The sequence below is a fragment of the Saimiri boliviensis genome, chromosome 9 (assembly GCF_048565385.1).
Source record: "Saimiri boliviensis isolate mSaiBol1 chromosome 9, mSaiBol1.pri, whole genome shotgun sequence".
NCBI lineage: Eukaryota > Metazoa > Chordata > Mammalia > Primates > Cebidae > Saimiri > Saimiri boliviensis.
Window position 1 is genome coordinate 50,894,540 of NC_133457.1, and position 16,567 is coordinate 50,911,106.

The 16,567-nt window shown below is 40.0% G+C and overlaps 1 protein-coding gene across 1 annotated transcript; it reads left to right on the forward strand.

The window, feature by feature from the left end:
• Positions 1-5,089: 5,089 nt before the first annotated feature.
• LOC101027419 (proline-rich protein 23B-like) lies at positions 5,090-5,878 on the forward strand. The gene has a single exon (XM_003942602.2). The coding sequence runs from the start codon at positions 5,090-5,092 to the stop codon at positions 5,876-5,878; it is 789 nt and encodes a 262-aa protein (XP_003942651.2).
• The last annotated feature ends 10,689 nt before the right edge of the window (positions 5,879-16,567 follow it).

Sequence of the window (16,567 nt, forward strand, 5' to 3'; positions counted from 1 at the left end):
AAAAAAAAAAAAAAAAAAAGGCCGGGCGCGGTGGCTCAAGCATGTAATCCCAGCACTTTGGGAGGCCAAGGCGGGTGGATCACGAGGTCGAGAGATCGAGACCATCCTGGTCAACATGGTAAAACCCCGTCTCTACTAAAAAATACAAAAAAATTAGCTGGGCATGGTGGGGCGTGCCTGTAATCCGAGCTACTCAGGAAGCTGAGGCAGAAGAATTGCCTGAACCCAGGAGGCGGAGGTTGCGGTGAGCCAACATCACGCCATTGCACTCCAGCCTGGGTAACAAGAGCGAAACTCCGTCTCAAAAAAAAAAAAAGTCTGAGAGCCAATGGCTTCACAGCTGAATTTTACCAAACATTTGAGGAAGAACTAATACCAACAATACTCAAACTATTCCAAAAAATACAGAAGGAGAGAATGCTGCCAAATGCATTCTGTGAGGCCAGTATTACCCTAACACCAAAGCCGAAGACACTTCAGAAAAACAAAACTACAGGCCAATGTGTTTGAAGAATATTGACGCAAAAAATCCTAAACAAAGTACTAGCAAACCAAATTCAACAATACCTTTAAAACATCATTTGTCATGATTGACTAGGATTTTTCCCAGAGATGAAAGTTTCAACATATGCAAATCAATCAATGTTATACATCATACAAAGAGAATGAAAGATAAAAACCATAGATCATTTCAGTTCATGCTATAAAAGCATAATAAAAGTCAACATTCCTTCATAATTAAAAATTCCTCAAACACTGGGTATTGAAGGAACATACCTCAACACAATGAAAGTCATATATGACAGGGCAATAGCTAGTCTCATACTAAATGGAGAAAAGCCTTTTCACTAAGATCTGAAACAAGATGAAGATGCCCACATTCATGACTGTTATACAGTATAGTACTGGAAGTCCTAGCTAGAGCAATCAGACAAGACAAAGAAATAAAGGGCATCCACACTGTAAAAGAAAAAGTCAAATTATCCTTGTTTGCGGATTATACGATCTTATCTTTGGAAAAACCTAAAGACCCCAAAAAGAATCATTACTTCCGGTAAACAAATTCAGTAAAGTTGCAGAATACAAAATCGACATACAAAAATCAGTAGCATTTCTATATGCCAACAATGAACAATCTGAAAAAGAAATCAAAAAAGTAATCCCATTTCTAATAGCCACAAATAAAATTAAAACCTAGGAATTAACTGAACCAAAGAAGTGAACAATCTCTACAATGAAAACTATAAAACATTGATGAAAGAAATTGAAAAGGACACAAAAGAGTGGAAAGATATTCCATGCCTATGGATTGGAAGACTCAATGTTGTTAAAAATGTCCATACTACTCAAAGAAATCTACAGATTCAATGCAATGCCTATGAAAATGCCAATGGCATTTTTCACAGAAATTTTTATAATCCTAAAATTTATATGGATTAACATCACCAAAGACCCAGACTGCCACAAAAGACCCAGAAAGCCAAAGCTAACCTGAGCAAAAAGAACAAAACTGGAAGAATCAGATTACCTGATTTCAAATTCTACTGCATAGCTATGGTAATAAAAACAGCATGTATTGGCATAAAAACAGACACATAGACCAATAGAACAGAATAGAGAACCCAGAAACAAATCCATACATCTACAGTGAACTCGCATTCAACAAAGCTGCTAAGAACATACATGGGGGCTGGGAGCAGTTACTCACACCTGTAATCCCAGCATTTTGGGAGGCCAAAGCGAGCAAATCACTTGAGATCAGGAGTTCAAGACCAGTCTGGCCACCACAGTGAAACCCCATCTCTACTAAAAATACAAAAATTAGTCAGGCATGATGGCACACACCTATAATTCCAGCTATTCTGACTGCTGAGGCATGAGAATCGCTTGAACCCAGGAGCCAGAGGTTGCAGTGAGCCAAGATCACACCCATTGTACCACTACACTGCAGGCTGAGTGAAAGAGCAAAACTGCATCTCAAGAAAAAGAAAAAACACAATAGATGAAATAGAACAGCAGAAAAACATGCCAAACACATTATATCTCTTTTTTCAATAATAACTTTTTTAAACTTGTTCAAGGAATCTGCCCACCTTGGCCACCCCAAAGTGCTAGGATTGCAGGTATGAGACACCACGCCTGGCCAACACATTATGTATCTCTACTCATTGCTGATAAGATCTCATTCCTTTTTATGGCTGAATAGTACTCCATTGTGTATATGTACCAAATTTTTTCTATCCATTCCTCTGTTGACAGATACTTAGATTGCTTCCAAATCTTGACTATTGTGAATAATACTCCAATAAACATGACAGAGCAGTTATCTCTTCAATATCCTGATTTTCAATAAATGGGGGTGGGAAAACGGGATATCCATATGCATAAGATTGAAAACAGACCCCTATCTCTCATCATATACAAAAATCAAACAAAAATTAAAGATTTAAATGTAAGACCTCAAAATATGGTTGGGTGCAGTGGCTCATGTTTGTAATCTCAGCAGAGGATTTGGGAGGCTAAGGCAGGTGGATCACCTGAGGTCAAGAGTTTGGGATCAGCCTGGCCAACATGGTGAAACCCGTCTCTCCTACAAATACAAAAACAAATTAGCCAGGCATGATGGCGGGCATCTGTAATTCCAGCTACTAGAGAGACTGAGCCAGGAGAATCGCTTGAATCAGTGAGGTAGAGGTTGCAGTGAGTTGAGATCGCCCAATTGCACTCGAGCCTGAGCAACAAGGGCAAAACTCCGAATCGGGAAAAAAAAAAAAAAGACCTCAAAATATAAAACTACTATGACAAAACATTGGGGAAACTCTCCAGGGTTTCATTTGGGTAAAAATCTTCTTGAGTAATAGTCCACAAGCACAGGTAACCAAAGCAAAAGTGGACAAATGGGATCACATCAAGTTAAAAAGCTTCTGCACAGCAAAGGAAACATCAACAAACTGAAGAGACAATACACAGGATGAAAGCAAATATCTGCAAACTACTATCTGACAAGAGATTAATAACTAGAATAGATAAGAAGCTCAAACGACTCTATAGGAAAAAAATCTAATAATACAATTTTTAAATGGGCAAAATAACTGAATAAATCTTTCTCAAAAGAAGACATACAAATGGCAAACAGGTATACGAAAAGGTGCTCAACATCACTGATCATGAGACCAATGCAAATCAAAACTACAATGAGATATCATCTTACCCTAGTTAAAATGGCTTTTATTCCAAAAGGCAGGAAATAACAAATGCTGGCAAGGATGTGGAGAAGAGGGAACCCTCATACATTGCTGGTGAGAATGTGTAAACTAGTAAAAACCACTGTGGAGAACAGATCGAAGGTTCTGCAAAAATCTAAAAAGAGAGTTATCATATGATCCAGCAATCTCACTGCCAGGCATATAATCAAAAGAAAGAAAAGCACGATATTGAAGAGGTATCTGCACACCCAAGTTTACCGGAGTGTTATTCACAATAGCCAAGATTTGGAAGCAACCTAAGTGCTCATTAGCAGATGAATGGATAAAGAAAATGTGGCCGGATGCAGTGGCTCACGCCTGTGGTCCCAGCACTTTGGGAGGCCAAGATGGGCAGATCACGAGGTCAAGAGATCAAGACCATCCTGGCCAACATGGTGAAACCGCATCTCTACTAAAAATACAAAAATTAGATGGGTATGGTGGTGCGCGCCTGTAGTCCCAGCTGCTCGGGAGGCTGAGGCAGAAGAATTGCTTGAACCCAGGAGGCGGAGGTTACAGTGAGCCGAGAGGTGCCTGGCAACTGAGTGAGACTCTGTCTCAAAAAAAAAAAAAAAAAAAAAAAAAAAAAATATATATATATATATATATATATATATATATATGGTACATACACACAATGGAGTACTATTCAGCCATAAAAGAAGAATGAGATTCTGTCATTAGCAACAACATGGATGGAACTGGAGGTCATTACATTAAGTGAAATAAGTCAGGCACAGAAAAACAAACTTCTCATATTCTCACTTATTTATGGCAGCTAAAAATTAAAACAATTGAACATACGGAGATAGAGTAGAATGATGGTTACCAGAAGCTGGGAAGGATAATCAGGGTGAGGGCAAATGGAAATGGTTAATAGGTACCAAAAAAAAAAAAAAAAGAATTAATAAATAAAACCTAGTATTTAATAGCACAACCGGGTGAACACAGTCAATCCTAATTTAATTGTACATCTTTAAATAACTGTAAAAGTATAATTGCATTGCTTGTAACACAAAGCATAAATGTTTGAGACGAGGGATACCCTATTTACCATGATGTTACCACTACATATTGCTTGCCTGTATCAAAGTATCTCATATAACCCATAAATATATGTACCCACAAAAATTAAAGTTCACTTATCAGAGCAAAATTTTCCTTTCTAATTCCTAACAGAAATGAAAGAACTTTTTAGAAACACGTAGGCTGGGTGAGGAAAGAGCAATGAGTTGGAGTTAAAGCTCTTTTTCATATATTCCTGGAAAATCTTAGACGAGACATTTAGACATAAGCTACTTATAAAAGTAAGCAAGCAGTTTTTGAAATTTGTGTTTTGGCTTTTGTTTTCTTAACCAAATGTAAAATTAATGACCGCCATTGGGTCCCAAGAGCACATCCAAGGAATGTTTCCGGCACAGAGACCCACCCCCCTCGCTCTTGCTCTGCATTGCTCCAATCATCTCTAGGCCACGCCTGCCACAGAGCATTGTTGGGAGGCGGGGTCTAGATAGATAAATCCTGGCGCGCCCAAGTCACCTGACGTTTCACGTTCTTAGTCATCGGACGTGTATCCGGCTCTGCGCCGGGAAGGCCCAAGATTCCTTCGCGCGAGGCCCAGCCGCCCGACCGGCGACGATCCCCCAGCAACCCGGACTGCGGCCTCCCAGAGGCGCCCCTGGAGCTCCGAGGACTCGCCTCCCGTAACGCGGTCCTGCCCCCCGGTTCGTCCCAGTCCGCCTCGCCTACCACCGACACCTGTTACCTCACAGAGGACTTCACCGCCCGCGCTCCCCACGTCCCCTGCCAGGCCCAGGAACGCCGTCCGCGGCGCCGTCGAGGTGATGGGCAGCCGGCCCCGCAGCCCCAGCGCCTGCCCTGCGCCCTGGTGGGGACCGCAGCCAGGAGGACCCGGCCCTGCCAAGCGCCGCCGACTGGAGGAGCCCGCGGCCCCCGAACCCCGCGTGGCGCGCAGCCTGGAAGACCCGCCGGGGGGCCCGGCCGCCGACGCGCTCACCTTCGTGCTGGTCCTGGCCGCGGGCAGTTCCCTGAAGGTGTCCCGGGACGACGACAGCCTGGTGCTGGTGCCCGCGCCCACGTCGATCATGCGAGTGTCTCTCGGTGGACACACCCTCTTCCTGATCCCCGAGGTCCTCCTGAGCTCCGTCGACGAACGCGCGGGAGCGCAGGGCGACTTGTCTGCCTTCCTAGTAGCGGATGTTTTCCTGGGCGCTCTCGGGGAGGACGTCGTCGTCGAGCAGGAATTCTGCGCGTCTGTCCCAGAGGTCGCCGCCCAGGAGGAGGTCTACGAGGAGGACGCGGACGCCGAGTTCCTGGGGCTCTGGATGGACTCCCCAGCCGGCTCAGCCGCTGGGCTCTACCCCTCCGCTGAAAGTATGTACGGCCCCCAGCCGGAGGGCCTCATCCCAGAGCCCTGTGCTCTGGCCCCCAGCCCCAGTTCAGAGAGACGCTCCCCACGCCCCATCTGCGACCAGGAATTCCACTTTCTGGAGCCTGTCCCCAGCTCACCTCTCCAACCTCTACCTCCCTTTCCGAGTCCAGGTCCCCACGCGCGCTCGGAGCTCCCAGAGCGCCCTCTGTGCAAGGCCCGGAGACGCCTGTTTCAGGAATGAACTGCCTCCCACAATCCCTTGCCACCGGCTGCGGGTTCTGGTGGATCCTCCTAGATTCACTGTGAGGACTTGCCACGGCTTGGAAATGCAGCATCTTCATTCGTCGGCACTGAGCAGTTGCATTACTGTTGTTTGAGTGGGTTGGTTGATTGGCTGGCTAGTTGGTTGGATTTTTAGCAGAATTACTTGGTAAGTGGCAGGCAAGGACATTAAAAAAGAAAAGTAGATTCTGGCAAGCACCTTTACCAAGGAGAGTAGACCACACATAGCCAGTCATGGATTTTCAGATCCCTTGCCTTTGCTGTAGGAGATGTTACTTCTCTCTTTGTCACCTTCAGCCAGTTCTATCCTCCGTTTCACCCTACTCTGGCTTAAAGCTCCCTTCACTTTTCTTTCAAATTCCCCCCTTTTTTTAATCACCTTCCCAGACACCTGTCAGTTCTCTCCAATCCAGATCATTGTCTTCCCTTGTTTTTGCAATTGTGAATTTACCTATATGGTTTCTCCCAACATCCTCTGAGGTGCTACTGACCACTAATTTTATTTTCCACTTGCTTTCCTTAACACCTTTTCCTGGACCTGGACAATCAAGATAAATGCATATTAGATTAGTTAGTAAACGACATTCCAATGTAATGCACTGGACCTTTTGGAAATGTTTCTACAAATAAGAATTTAAAAATTAGTGAAAGCAGTATTTACCGAGGGAAAGTAGGGAGGAAGTTGTGACACTTTCATTCCAGCAGCAGCTTGTACATGACATATTCCACGTACTTTAACCAATGGGTATTGCTGAATTTCAGGGCAGTCTGGGCTTAACCTTGATTTTCTCTCAGTGGGACTCATTCAACTTCACAGCATGGACATTTGGTCTAATTTATTTTTGACAGTTTTTTCATGTTCTTGGGCCCATCACCCTGAATTGGCAGTCGTTTTTTCTTAGTACTATTTCCTTAATGTCTTTTTTACTATAAAGAAGAGAAAATATTACAGATAATGTTGTCATATCCTTTGATCCCCACTCTTCTCCATTCCCAGGAGATTCACATCATGACACGAAGTTGGTGGATATCATTCTAGTTAATATATAAATACTACATATACATGTGTATAGATATAAATAAGCAATGTTTATGTTGTTTTCTGGACAATTAAATTTACATAACTACCTCATATTCTCCAGTTTACTTTTTTCTCAAGTTTATTTTTGAGATAACTTATAAATATGTGTAGTTCATTTCTTCTAAAAATTCCAGTATACATTATATGAATGTCATATTTTATTTTTTATTTATTTGTTGATTTATTGGAGAAAGGGTCTCATTCCGTCACCCAGGATGGAGGGCAGTGGCACCATCAAGTGGCCTTGAATTCCTGGGCTCAAGAGATACTTCTAATTTTTTTTTTTTTTTTTTTTTTAGAGATGGAGTCTCACTATGTTCCCCAGACTGGTTTCAAGCTAATGGCCTTAAGCAGTCTTCTTGACTCAGCCTCCAAAGGTGCTGGAATTACAGGAGTGCACTGCTGTACCTGGCTTCAGATTTATTTTTATTTCTTTTTTGGTTTGGGCTTTTTTTTTTTTTAAGATACCAGTTTTCTATCAGTTGGAGTATAACAGTGCAATCATAGCTCACTACAGATTTGAACTCCTGTGCTTAAGCAATTCCTCTCATCTCAGCCTCCCAAATGGCAGGGACTACGAACCACTATATCCAGATAATTTTTATTTTTTTGTGGAGAGAGGGTCTTGCTTGGTTGCCCAGGCTTATCTTGAACTCCTGGACTCAAGTGATCCTCCTGCCTCCCAAAATGCTGGGATGACAGGCATGAGTCACTCCACCTATCCTCAGATTTCTTAAATATGACACCAAAAGCACAATCCTTAAAGAAATATTCTGATGACTTGGGCTTCATCCAAACAAAGAACTTCTGTTCTCCAAAGACACTGTTAATGAAAATGAAAAGACAAGCCACAAATGGAAAAAAACATATCGCAATGCAAATATTTAATAAAGGACTTGTGTGTCTAGAACAATAAAGAACTTTCAAAATTGAGTAGGAAGGTAATAGGGTGGGCGTGGTGTCTGCTTGTAATCCCAGCACTTTATAATGGCTGTTAGTGTTCTTGCTTGCTGGTTCTATCATTTCTGTTAATCTACATCGCTTTCTACCAACTATTTTTTGTTTTATTTTTGACAGATAATTATATATATTTATGGGGTACAATGGATGTTTTAATATATGTTTACATTGTAGAAGGATTAAATCAAGCTAATTAACAAATTCATCACCTCACATATTTTTTTGTGATGAAACATTAAAAACCTACTCTTTCAGCAATTTTGAAAAATACATTGCATTTTTATTATAGTCACCATTCTGAGCAACTGATCACTAAAGATTATTCCTCCTGTCTAACTGAAACTGTGTACCCTTTGATCAACATCTCCCTTTTCCCCATCCACCCTCCTCCTCCAGCCTCTGGTAGTCATTGTTCTACTCTACTTCTGCAAGTTCAACTGTTTTAGATTCTGCATGTAAGTGGAATCTTAGGGCATTTGTCCTTCTGGGCCTGGCTTATTTCACTTCTCATAATGTCCTCCAGGTTCTTAATGTTGTCACAAATGACAGAATTTCCTTCTATTTTAAGGCTGAATGGTATTCCATTGTGTATATATGCCACATTTTCTTTACCTATTTATATAATGATAAATACATAGGTTGGCTCCATATCTTAGCTACTCATAATAATGCTGCAGTGAACATGGGAGTGCAGATACAAAACTGTTATCCACATGCAGAGGAATGAAATTGGATTCTTGTTTCATATCATCTAAAAAAATTCAACTTGGCTGGGCATGACATCTCATACCTGTAATCCCAGCACTTTGAGAGTCCGAGGTGAGTGGATTGCTTGAGCTCAGGAGCTCGAGACCAGCCTGGACAACAGAGTGAAACCACTTCTCTACAAAAAATACAAAAATTAGCTGGACATGGTGGCTTGCATCTGTAATCCCAGCTACTTGGGAGGCTGAGGTGGCAGGACTGCTTGACCCCAGTAGGCAGAGGTTGCAGTGAGCTGAGACCAGGTCACTGTACTCCAGCTGGAGTGACAGAGGGAGACTACATCTCAAAAAACAAGCAAACAAGCAAACTATTGGGAAGTAAATTTGGCAAAGAAAATATGATTCGATTTTTAAAGAAAAGAAATGAACAACTCAAAATGGTTTAAAGACTTAAATGTAAGACCGCAAACTGTAAAAAGGCTAGGAGAAAACAGAGGGAGAAGGCTTCATGACATCGTCTAGGTAAAGGTTTTTTGGATATGACCCCAAAACACAGGTAAGAAAAGCAAAAATAAGCAAATGGGATAGAATCAAACTATCTTGATTGCAATGGTGATCAGATGATTATATACATTAAAAAACACAGAACTAAGTGTTTTAATGTATATAAACACACAAATGAGTGCATGAAAAACTAGTGAAATTTGAATAAAACAGGTAAGTTATCAATGACAACTCTGTAGTTAGTATATTGCGCTATAGTTATGCAAAATGTCACTATTAAGGAAAATTGGGTGAAAAGCTTACATGAGCTCTTTGTATTATTTCTTACAGCTGTATGTAAATCTATAGTTGTCTCAAAATTAAAAATTGAAAAAAGGAAACAGCTAATTACAAACATATTCAGCCTCATTAATCATCAGGAAAATGGTAGCAATGTTTTATATTGATCTGGGTGTTCATCAGATGTGTGGTTCACTTTGTGATCATTTGTCATGATCTATACTCATGATTCATGCACTCATGACTCATAGTTTAATTTAAAAATTTTACTTTTAAAATTAGTTATTAATATCAAAGTAGAACTTTAGAATTTTAAAATTAAAAAGGAAGCTTTCATGTGACTTAATTCATTAAGAAGACATAATCCTAAATTGAGTATGCGACTAATAACAGAGCTTGAAGTAAATGAGTCACAAAAACTGATAGAACTGAAAGAAGTAGACAAATCCTTGGAGATTTCCATGGAAATCCGTGGAACTGAAGATTTCAACATTCCTCTCTCAGTTATGGATTAAACAAGTAGAAAAACAGTAAGAATTTAGAAGAGTAGAAAAACACTATCAATCAACATGACCTGTTTGACATCTATAGATAACTGCACCCTGGGTCAAAAAACACTATCATTACAAACACACCTATAACATTCACAAAGATAGACTATATTCCAGGATAACACAAGTCTCAATAACTTTAAAGAAATTAAAAACAATCAAAGTGTGTTCTCTAACAAAATTAAACTTGAAATTAATAACAGAAAGGTATTTGGAAAATCGCCTAAAATACTTGTAAATTCAATAGCACACTTCTAAACAATCTATAGAGCAAAGAAGATATGACAGAGAATTAGAATATTTTTAAGCTGAATGAAAATGAAAACACAACATAGCAAAACTTGTGAGATGAAACTAAAGTCATGCTTAGAGGGAAATGTGTAGTATTAAATCCTTAAAAGAAAATATAGAAGGATCTAAAATTCATAACGGAAACTTCTATCTTTAGAAAGTAAGAAAAAGATAATCAAACTGACCTCAAAATAAGCAGAATGAAGAAAATAAAGATGACTAAAAATCAATAAACTATGAAATGGATAACCAATAAGAAAATAAATAAATCTGGTTTATATGTGATCAATTAAATTGATAAACTGAAAGTGGTTAAGAAAAAAGCGATTGCCAATATCAGGCATAAGAGAAAACTAATAAATATCCTATAGACATTATAAGAATAAAGGAATATTTATTAACAGTTGCTTGTTTGTTTGTTTTTGAGACAGAGTCTCATACTGTTGCCCAGGCTGGAGTGCAATGGCAGGATCTTGGCTCACTGCAACCTCTGCCTCCCTGGGTACAAGTGATTCTCCTGCTTCAGCCTTCCAAGTAGCTAGGATTACAGGCGCCCACCACCATGCCTGGCTAATTTTTTGTATTTTTAGTAGGGATAGGGTTTCACTATGTTTGCCAGGTTGGTCTCGAATTCCTGACCTTGTGATCCACCCACCTTGGCCTTCCAAAGTGCTGGGATTACTGGCATGAGCCACTACACCCAACCTATTAACAGTTTTATGTCAGTAAAGTTGACAACCTAGATGAAATGGACAAATTCTTAAAGGTCACAAAATTAGAAAGCTTACTCAGGAGAAATAGGTAACATAAACAGTCTTTTATGTATCAAATAAATGAATTTATAGTTAAAAGTCTCCGAAATTTAAACTTCAGACCCAGAGAACTACATTAGTGAATTGTAACAAACGCTTAAAAGAAGTTAAAACCAAGTCTGCATACACTGTTCTGGAAAATACAAGAGAAGGGGAAACTCTCCAACATTTTTATGAGGTTAGTATTACCCTGATACCAAATCTACACAAAAATGTTACAAGAAAAGAAAATTTCAAACCAACATCTATTATAAACACAGACATAAAAATCCTTATTAAAACTTAGCAAATTGAATGCAACAATTTAGAGGGAAAAAAGATAATTTTTCACAACCAATTGGCATTTATCTGAGGAATTCAGGTATGGTTTATCATTTAAAACTCAATAAATAGAATTTACTATATCAGTAGACAAAGAGACCATATGATTTCCACAATACATTCAGAAAAAAAGTTGACAAAATTCAATATCAATTTGTGATTTTTAAAAGTCTAAGAAAACTAGGAATACAGGAGAATTTCCTCAGTCTGATAAAGGTCATCTATGAAAAACCTACAGATAGAATCATAATTAATGATAGAAAGACTAGGTGTTTTCCCCCTGAGATTGTGAACAAGGCAAAGGATGTTCTAAACAATTTTATTTAGCAGACTAGAGGTCCTAGCAAGGGTGGTAAGGCAAGAAAAAGAAATACATGCAAAAGCAATAGATTGGAAGGCAGGAATAAAACTGTCTTTCTTCACAGGTGACATGATCAAATATGTAGGAAATCCTAATGAATCCACAGAAAAACTTACTAGATATAGCAAGTAACTTCAGCAACATTTGAGGTTAGAAGGTCAGTATTCAAAAATCAACTGTATTTTTATACACTAGCAATGAACAATTGGATACCAAAATTGAAAATTAACATTCAAATTGTATCAAAAATATTAACTACTCAGAAATAAATTTAACATGACATATACAAACCTGTTGATTGAAAATTACAAAACACTGCCAAGACAAATTTTTAAAGACTTCAATAAGTTGAGAGATTTATTATGTTCATGGATTGAAAAAAAAATTCTTAAGATGTCAGTTCTCTATCATGTCAGACCAATCTACACACTTAACACAAGTCAAAATTCCGGTAAGTTTTCATATACATTACCCAGATGATTCTAAAATTTATATAAATTGCAGAGTACCTAGTATAGCTAAAAAAAAAAAAAATTGTAAAAGAACATAGCTGCAGTACTTACAGTACCTAATTTCAAGATTTATTATAGAGCTATATTAAGCAAACATTGGTGTAGAGACAGACATAGGAAATCTGTGGAACAGAACAAAAGAGAAGAAATACTCCCAGATATATACACAATCAGAATTTTTTTAAGGAAATTACTAGATAATTTTTAGAAGAGAAGGACACTCAAGTGATTTTTAGGAGAAAAGATAGTCTTCTCAACAAATGCTGCTAGAACAAGTGGATATCTACATGGGAAAAAAAATTAACCATGATCCTCACTTTACACCATACAAAAAACATTTAATAAAAATAAATCGTAGCCTTAAACATAAAATCTAAGACTATGAAACATCTAGAATAAAATTTCTTGATAAACTCTTCATGACCTCAGAATAGGCAAAAACTTCTTAGATTAAGACACAAAAAGCAAGGGCTATGGAAAACGAATAGAAGGAAACAATTGATAAATTAGACCATCAAAGTTTAAGATTTCTGATCTTCAAAAGACACCATTAAAAAATTAAAAGGCAATTCACAGACTAGGAGAAAAATATTTGCAATACATGTATCTAATAAATGACACGTATATAGAATATATATTTTTAAAACTTTGCAACTTATTAATGTGACTAAAATTATAAAGACTGGAAATATCAAGTATTGGCCAGGAAGTGGGAGTAACAGGCAAACAGCGAAAAGCATTTCTTGCAGCCATTCAGCAAGGGGAGAAAGGAAAAGAAATATATCTACCAACTCCTTCCTGTCTCCCATTTGTCCGAGTTTACCCCATGGAGAATTAACCTCCCCACACTTTTCAACTGCATCATCTCTCCCATTAGGCAGCCTTTTGGGAAGACAGCCTCCACACTCTTTAATGTAGTGTCTCATCTGAGTCTGGAAGTGACAGGAGGATCCAGACCGTCCACATATGAGGCTGGTTAGCCTCAGTTCAAGACACAGTGCCGGATGGAATGACTTTGGTCACCCATAGCCGTAGTAATGGCAAGATAGAGAAAGGGATTAAACATCCGGGGCAGATGAGGCTGAGAGTCTGAGGAGATCCATAAGATGAAATAACACAATTATGATATCTACCTGCACTTTCACAGAAGTTATATTTCTGTGAATACATTATTTTAAGATACAATACATGTAGATTTGTGAAGTGATGCTAGTCAGAACATTTTAAAGGTAAAATAACTGTGGTTGAGTGGTCTTTACTCCTTCAGGAAAGTAGCAGTGATACTACCCAGCATCTCCTTCCCTGTAACGATGAAATGGAGTTCATGAATCTTCTGCAAAGTATTCAACAAGAGTTGTGTGCACTTTTATTTTCCTTTCTAATTGTGACAAATGTGACTTACTCTTTACAAATTGCCATTAGATCTAATTTTTCCCAGCCTTGGATATCCAAGTCTTTCTCTTAACTTTTGATTTCACTCATCCAGCAACACTGTAAGGGATAAAAAATTTGCTGCATATCACTTTCACCATGAGGTTCTTTAATGAGGAGACATTAAAGAACTGGATTGCTGCAGAGCTGAGAAATCTGCTGCTCTCCAACCATCAAACATCTGGCACATCACATTCAGAAAGCAGCTGGATCCTATGGGATATATTAAACTAAAAAGCTTCTGCACAGCAAAGGAAACAATCAACAAACTGAAGACACAACACATAGAATGGGAGGAAAATTTGCAAACTGTTTATCCGATAAGGAACTGATACCCAGAATATAAAAAGGAATTCAAACAACTCAACAGTAAAAATAAAACAATCTCATTAAAAAGTGGGCAAAGGACATGAATAGACATTTCTAAAAAGAAAGCACATGCCACCACTCCTGGCTAATTTTTGTTTTTATTTTTATTTTTGTAGGGATGCCCAGGTTAGTCTTGAACTCCTGGCCCCAAGTGATCCTCCTGCATCAGCCTCCCAAAGTGCTGGGATTACAAGTGTGCACCATCACATCCAGGAGGCTATAAACTTAATAGAGAGGCGTGAAGTAGCAAAAAAATAACGCTGGGGCAGTGCTTTCCAAAGTGTGGAATTGATGCCACTGGTGGCAATGGCAAGGATGAGTTTAGGTTTTTAGAGCAGGCGTCCCCAAACTTTTTACACAGGGGGCCAGTTCACTGTCCCTCAGACCATTGGAGGGCCGTTGGAGGGCCGCCACATACTGTGCTCCTCTCACTGACCACCAATGAAAGAGGTGCCCCTTCCTGAAGTGCGGCGGGGGGACCGGATAAATGGCCTCATCGGGCCTTAGTCTGGGGACGCCTGTTTTAGAGGAACAAGCCTAATGCTTTTGTATTGTAATGTATATCAGAAAACTAATCGCATCAAATCCCTTTTTGCACTACTTCAAAGTATTGCTTTGAATAAGGCTGAAAAAGGCAGCACATGAAAAAAGTCAATAGAACAAAATGTATCAAGTAAACATTTTTAAAAAACAAATACAGTAAGTACAAATAATCCCTGGATATGAAAAATTGGTGAAGATAGTACACAGGCTGGGAAGACTAGAATTTGGGGAGCATTGTGCTATAGAATAGAGTCAGCTGTATATATGTGTGTGTGTCTATGTGTGTGTGTGTGTGTTTGTGTCTGTGTGTTTGTGCATCTATGTATGTGTGTGTGTGTGTGTGTGTGTCTGTGTGTGTGCACGTGTACATGCACATGCATTTGTCCATGCACACAATGGAAGCTCAGGAAGATGATGAAAAGGTCACTGTCTTGTCTTAAACCACAGAAATACATTTTCTCACAGTTCAGGAAGCTAAAACCATTCTTCAAAAGTTCAAGATCTGAAACCCCGTCTCTACTAAAAATACAAAAAGTTAGCTGGGCATGGTGGTGCGTGCCTGTAATCCCAGCTACTTAGGAGGCTGAGGCAGGAGAATTGCCTGAGCCCAGGAGGCGGAGGTTGCGGTGAGCCGAGATCGTGCCATTGCACTCCAGCCTGGGTAACAAGAGCGAAACTCCGTCTCAAAAAAAAAAAAAAAAAAAAAAAAAAAGTTCAAGATCAAGGTGTCAACATGGTCGGTTTCTGGTGAGGGTACTCTTTCTGGCTTGCAGACAGCCACCCTTCCTTTTACTGTGTCCTCACGTGGCTGGGAGAGGGAGCATGCAAGTTCTCTACTATCTCTTATGATGGCACAGATCCTAACATGAGGGCCCCACACTCATGACCTCATCTAAACCTGATTACTTCCCAAAGTCCCTCTCTCTAAATATCATCATATTGAGGGTTAGGGGCTCAACATACAAACTTAGGAGGGGGATACAATTCAGTCATAGCTGTCACAGTGGTCTGCAGCGATCAGGAAATACCAGGGAGGGGCACTGAGCTGGACTTAAGAGGATGGGCTAGAAAGAAGGAGAGGAAGGGAGGAACCTCCCTGGCCAGGGGAACAGCCTGAAAGTAGGAGCTTGTTCTGGTTGGGATTAGGTGTCTGCCCCCTCCTAAGGACCCTCTACCAAGGAGGCAAGAGTGGGTCACTGGGGAAGGTCAGTATGCAGAAGGTCAGAAGTGGGAAATCCTCATGAGCTGAGCAGTCAGAGGGACAATAAGGAGGATCTAAAGTCTCAAGGATTGCCAGGATCTCACCAAAGGACAGAAAGCCCTGGCGACAGAATGCCAGCTGAGGAAGAGTGGTGGGGTAAAAGAAAGCTGTCCTATGCACGGGCAGGTGAGAGGCCTGAGCAAAGCTGATGTGGCTCCATTTGGGCCCAACCTGGCTGTCCAAAGGGCCTTGTATACCAGGCCTGGGTTGAGATATCTTCCTGAACGTACCTTCTAACTTTCCCCATCACTCAGAGTTCAAAGGCTTGCCTGTGTCCTGGTTATTACAGCTACTGTCCCCATGTCACTAACGGTACTTCAACTCATAGAAATTATGGAACAAGTCTAATAGCTCCTGGCTTTTAGCCAGGGACTCAGTAAATGCCTTCTGCATTGATTTTTCCTGAATCTTCAGGTCTCATTCTGTGACCCTAGACCACTCTCAGGGTTTCTGAAGCTGCTCCAGGGTTAGAGAATCCCAGAGGACAATGCCTAACTGGTAAGGTGGTTCCCATCCCTGTGGCGATCTCTGTACTACAAAGAGGCAGGGAACTCCCTGTGCCCCATAGGATCAGATAATTACCCACTAACACACTTCAAAAAAGAGGAGACCATCAAATAGCCCACATAAAAATGGGCAAAGAATTTTAATAGACATTGCTCCAAAGA

Excerpts from the sequence above, each read along its gene's own strand:
- LOC101027419 (XM_003942602.2), top strand. The coding sequence starts at position 5,090 with ATGGGCAGCCGGCCCCGCAGCCCCAGCGCCTGCCCTGCGCCCTGGTGG.